This window comes from Phytophthora sojae, assembly GCF_000149755.1.
Source record: "Phytophthora sojae unplaced genomic scaffold PHYSOscaffold_3, whole genome shotgun sequence".
Lineage (NCBI taxonomy): Eukaryota > Oomycota > Peronosporomycetes > Peronosporales > Peronosporaceae > Phytophthora > Phytophthora sojae.
This window is the reverse complement of record NW_009258117.1, coordinates 6,685,956-6,691,955: the sequence shown is the minus strand read 5'-3', so window position 1 is coordinate 6,691,955 and position 6,000 is coordinate 6,685,956. Positions and strand designations below refer to the sequence as shown.

General features: G+C 63.1%; 1 protein-coding gene across 1 annotated transcript; it reads left to right on the top strand.

Annotated features, from left to right (window-relative positions):
• Positions 1-4,234: 4,234 nt before the first annotated feature.
• Positions 4,235-4,792, top strand: PHYSODRAFT_416676 (hypothetical protein; the record flags this gene model as incomplete). Its single annotated transcript, XM_009525825.1, has 2 exons — positions 4,235-4,426; positions 4,478-4,792. Coding segments are annotated over 2 exons (507 nt in total), but the record flags the coding sequence as incomplete, so codon positions are not given.
• Between the last annotated feature and the right edge of the window lie 1,208 nt (positions 4,793-6,000).

The following is a 6,000-nucleotide window of genomic DNA, read 5'->3' as shown; positions in this document are numbered from 1 at the left end:
ACCAGCCGCCATCGGCAGAGGCGGTCCCATACCAGCCGCCATCGCCGACGGCGGCGAGCACGGGGCCGCCTCCTACCACGGTGTCTGCGACGACAGTGGCTTCGGCAGCTCCCTCGACAATGAGTTCCGCGAGTACCACTTCGACGGCAGGTACCGGGCCGGTACCGTCGGGTGGGACTCACGGGTCGAGCGGGAATCCGAACGTGGAATTGCTGGCGCGGGTATTGACGCGGGCTTTGAGCACGCCCCCACCGGCATCCCAGGGTCCTACGGTTCAACAGGGAGGAGGAACGAGTCTACCTCCGCCGACGGCGGGAGGCACGGGACAGGTGCCACATACGTCAAGTGCGGCTGCCCAAGCGTATCAAGCTGCGAGCACGGCGTGGCCAGTGAGCCAGCCGGTGGTGTCTGCGCAGCCGACGGTGGCGACCCTGCCGACTCAGAGCGCGCCCGCTCCGGGGAACGTGAACCCCTCGGCGGAGGCGTACCTCGGCTCGCTACTGCGGCAGGCACTGCAGCAATATCTTGGGGGAGCGGCTGGAACGGTGGCGGCCACGGGAGTGCCGACGCCGAACGCGGCTCCGATGCAGAGCGTGCCTGTGCAGACTACGACGGTCATGTCTCGACCGGTGCCGTCCGTGCCGACGCCGACGCACATGATGGTTCCGGCGCCGACTCCGAGCGCTTTGTCGATGGCGGCGATCCCCTCGTACGGAGGGTTGACGATCGCGCAGACGCCGATGGGCGGAGGCGGGGCGACGCCCGCGAGCGCGTTCTACCCCTCGTTCCAGCCGGTGAGCGCGATGACGCCGGTGGCGAGTATGCCGATGAGCCAGTCCGCAGGGGCTGCGCCTGGTGTCTATAGTGGGCAGATGGCTGCGAGCGCGGCTGCAACGCCGATGGGGGCGGCCGCGTCGACTCCGTTGAGCATGAACATGGGATCGTACGGGCAGCAGCCGGGCTACCAGCAGTACGTGACCCCGGTGACGTCGGAGACGCCCGGGTACGGTCAAGGGTACGCCGGCTACACTGCCCCTCTTTCGGCTGGTCTCGCTCCCGCGTTTGGAGCTGGCCAAGGTGGAGGAGTAGGTGCGACCAATGAGGCAAGGAGTGTTGCGTATGGAGGCCCCCACGTGGGTGGCATCCCCACGGAGCTTCGCAATGCGGTGAAGGTGATCGTGCCGTTCTACTCGGAGGTTGCATCGAGCGAACGTGCTGCTGCGTTCAGGCGGTCGTTCGAGAAGTGCACCGAGGGCATGGATGACGCTCTGCGGTTGACAGCATTCGAGCAGTGCATGAAGGGCAAGGTTGGCCAAGAGTGGTGGTCGAGAACTTCATGACGCTCAAGATCCGCTTCCACAACCGGTTCGTCAGCCGTACGCCGGCTCAAATGTGGAGCCAGCTACGCACGGCGAGGCGGAACTACGGCGAGTCGGTCGAGGAGTGGGGCGACCGCGTCAACAGGATGTGCGAGGCGCTCCGCTACAACGAGCCGCGCATGCGGTACGAGTTCTTCGTAGAGGACCTTCGCAACAAGCAGTTGCGTGCCATGCTGAACGCGAGTGTGGTCTCGACGATCGAGGAGGCCGGTACGCTACTCTTGTTCAAAGGACTGCATCGACCAGTGGAGGAAGAGGACGAGTTCGCCGAGAGCGGGAAGATGTCCGGCGGTGGTAAGACGGAGCAGTCCAAGCTGGCCGATCCGGTGCACGAGATGCACGGGATGATGAAGCAGCAGCAGAGGGCGCTCGCGTCTGCGCCTCAGGCTCCGCGTTCTCCTCGCCGACCCTCGATCAATGCCGCGGCGCCGACACAGACGGCGGCTGCGAGTTCGGGTGAAACGGGTGGTGGTGGTTCGGAGCGTCAACTCCATATTCGCATGGCGCCTGACACGCGCACCCAGGAAGGCGAGACGGTCTGCGGTCGCTGCGAGCGACGGAAGTGCAGTCGCTTGACGTGCTCCCGAGGTAAGGGGACGTGCAACCGCTGTGGCGAGTTCGGCCACTTCTCCATGGAATGCTACTTGCCCAGAACGCCGACGAATGGCGGTTCTCGGGGCAACGGAGGAGGTGGTGCTCAAGGCCAAAGGACGAGGCAGTGCGGTCTGTGTGACGGCACGGACCACTTCATGGCGAAGTGCCCGTACAAGGCGCAGTTGAAGGATATGCTCAAGAGCTTGGCCGGGAAGGACCCCGCAGTGCTGGCGGAGGCCCTGAACCGAGCGTGAAGAGGGCAGGAGGAGGGGGAAGGAAGTGTCGCTCCTTCCTCTTGCCTGACGGGCAACACAGCGGAGCACGTCGTGGCGGCGATTGCGGAAATCGGTGAACGGTTGGGTGCTCTGCAGGACGAAGGCAGCGCGTCGCGTGACGAAGACGGTGGCGTGCTGGCCGGGGAATCGACGGAAAATGTTAGTGGTGAAACAGAAGAGAAGGTAGGTACTGCTCCGCGTGGCACACTTGCCGATGAAGGACTGGACGACGACACGAGCGAGAACGGCGAAGCCGAACTGGTCGTGCTGAAGGTGACCGCGGACGGGCGCGTGAAGAGCTCCGTCACGGTGAAAGTGAACAAGGAGGTGGTGCGTGCGGGCACCGTCTTGACTGGAATGCGCGTCCCCGGAGCAACGAAGAGCTCGGGCGCGGACTGCGACAAGGACCCCGACGGCGCGATGAAGAACGCCGTCGTGGGCAACATGAACGACAAGGGCGGCGCGACGGAGAGCACTGGTCCGAATGATATGGCAAACGCGGGTGGTGCGACGGAAAGCACTGTCCCGATCAAAACGGAAGAAGCAGCGTCGGGTCTGGACGCTGGAGGGTTACCCCGCGAGGTTACCTCTGGCACGGACACGCTGGACGATTGCATTGAAGATGCTGAGGTCGCGCGGCTGGAGCGGTTCTCCACCGTGACCAAGGCAAACGACACGGCCGAGTCGAATACTCAGGGCCGTGCCGAGGAGGGCGGAACACCTTCGACTGAGAGTACCAAGGGTAGAGCGTCTCAGGCTCGCTATGAACGCCTGTTCACCGACCGAGAGCTGGAGCTGCTCGAACAGGATGAGTATGGGCTGGCGAGCGACGAACCTGAGGAGTACGACAAGGAGTTGGAGGAACGGCTGTTCCCCCGTGACGAAGTGGAGATGAAGCGGCGGATGCAGGAGAACGCCGCAAGGCAGAAGGCGACGAGCATCGAAGAGATGAGCAAGATGCTCGGAATTCCAGTCGAGAAGCTGAAGCGGACGAAGGAGGTGGCGCGGCGTGCCGGCTCCACGCCCGAGTACTGGCTGGAATGGTACGATAAGACGCTGGCGGTGTCCAGCGAGGCGAAGCGCGCCAATCGTGACTTCAAGGGGCACGGGCCCTACGAGAAACCAGAAGCAAAGTCGACAGGCCCGTTGGCGGCCGTCGCTGACAGTCCCAACCCACGCGAAGGAGTCGTCGAGGCCACGAGTGCCGCGGCTCGGGTGAGCGGTGGAATGGAAAAGGGGATTATCGGGTCAGCGAGGGACCACGGGAAAGATGAGGCTGCGGTAGAGCAGGAAGTCGTGAGGAATGTGTGCTCGAGTCTCGCTACGAACGAGGCAGCGTCGGAGATCGAGACCAAGGACGAGATGGACCATGAAGACAAGACGGTCCCATTTACCAGTCGGTCGGTGATACGGAAGGTCGTTCACCGACGGCTGAAGGGGTTGGTGAGGGACGGTGAGGATGGCGCCGACGGCAAGGTGCCCCCGTTCCGTGACAAGAACCCGGCCGGCCTGGCCGAGGACGAGAAGGAGTGGCTACGTGGGCAACTCCGAGTCTCGTTCAAGGGGGTCGACGAGAGGCGGCTGCGAGTATTGGCAGATTGGTCCGAACGATATTACGCCGGGGAGGCGGCGGCTATCTGCGAGAAGCTCAAGCTGCGCGCGAAACGAGGAGTGGCTGAGGCTCGCGTGGGCAAGGATAGTGCCCCGAGCAAGACCGAGAAGCACGTGTCGTTCCAGGTGGGCGGCACGGTGTGCGTGGTGAAGGGGCCTCCTGAGCGAGACAAGGCTCTGGAAGAGGATAGCCCTCACTGCGTTCACGTGATCGGCGCCGTAGGGCGGCCGAGACGTCGGAAACCGGGGCTAAGACCCGTGGACGATGGGGATGAAGACGACGAACGAGTCGTCCCCGAAGGCAAGCGCGTGATTGGAAGTGTGGGTGGTGTTGAGGCCCTGGCGGGAGGTTTCATCGGCGACGTGCCGACGGAGATGCTCATGGACACGGGCGCGATCGCGAGTCTGGTGGACAAGAAGGTGCTCAAGTGGCTTGGGCGTTCTGCCGAGACGTTGAGACCGTACACGGGCGGACTGGACAGTGTCACGGGGCACGAGGTCCAGATCAAGGGCGTGATCGACCTGCCCGTGACACTTGGCTCCGTGGAGAAGTTGTTGCCGTTCGCGGTCGTGAACCGCCTGCACGTCGATTCGATCCTGGGCACGGACTCACTGCAGTCGTTCCGTGCCGTGATCGACATGGAAGCGCAGACGATGACGCTCAAGGATACGGGCGAGGTGATCCCGTTGGGCGAAACTCGCGTGGAGGAGTCGTACTCCGCGAGTGTTGCGGCGACCGTGCGTCTCGAGCCCGGCTCGCAGGCGTTGGTACGATCGAGGGTGCGCGGCGGCGCCAGGCAGGGCTCCGTCGTGCTCGTCGAAGGACTCGCTGGTGGTGAGGCGTCTCTGCGAGTGGCCAGGACGCTGTGCACGGTGCATCAAGGGCAAGTCCTGGTTGAGGTTTGCAACGCCTCGACCGAGGAGATGGTCATCAGTGAGGGCGCCGTGATAGCCGTCGCGTCCGCCGTGCCTGAGTCGGCCTTCTCGTTCGAGCGTGAAGAGCCGTCCGGGTCGGAGGGCGTGAGCAAGGTCATTGGGTCGGTGTCGGCCGAGAAGGATCCGTCGCAGGACGCCCGCAAGGCGAAGATGGAATCGGAGCTGGCCAAGGTGGTCGCGGAAGACCTCCAAGCCGACTTCAGCGACTCGGCCATGGACACCGAGCAGCAGGAGCTATTCGCGAGCATGTTGGACGACTTCAAAGACATGTTCGTCGAGACGTCGAAGCGTCCGGGGCGGACGGACTTGCTACAGTTCAGCATCGACACGGGGGAGGATGCTCCGATCAAGCAGCCCCCGTACCGAGTGTCGAAGGCGGAGGGTGACGTGATGGAGGTGGAGATCCAGCAGTATCTGGAGCTCAACCTCATCCGGCCGTCTACGAGTCCGTGGGCAAGCCCAGTGTTGATGATACGCAAGCCGGATGGTGGAATTCGATTCTGTATTGATTACCGGAAGCTCAATGCAGTCACTGTTAAGGACAGCTACCCTATGCCTCTTATCGACGACATCTTGGACGTCCTGGGGCGGGCGAAGCTCTTCTCGACGATGGACATCGCGTCCGGGTACTGGAACGTGCCCATGGAGCCTGGAAGTGTCGAGAAGACGGCCTTCACGAGCAAGTTCGGCATGTACGAGTGGCTCGTCATGCCGTTCGGGCTGTGCAATGCAGTGCCGGCCTTCGAGCGCTTGATGGAGAACGTGCTAGTCGACTTGAAGTGGAGGACGTGTCTAGTGTACTTGGATGACTGCGTCGTGTTCAGCGACGACTTCGCGAGCCACTTGGTCCGCGTGCGGCAGGTGCTGGAGCGGTTCCGAGCGGCGGGCTTCAAATTAAAGATGAAAAAGTGCCATTGGGGTCGTGACCAGGTTGCGTTCCTGGGTCACATAGTGACGCCCTCGGGCATACTGCCCAACCCGGAGAATGTGAAGGCGGTACTCAACATCGCGAAGCCGCACGAGTTACACACACTGCGTGCTTTCCTCGTGCTGACGAGCTACTTCAGGAGATATATCCCTGGGTATGCTGCGATCGCTGCGCCACTGGAACGGCTGAAGCAGAAGGAGACGGTCTTTTGCTGGAGTGCAGACTGCGATTCGGCGTTCTACCAGCTGCAGCGCAGCTTGGTACGCCCGCCGATCCT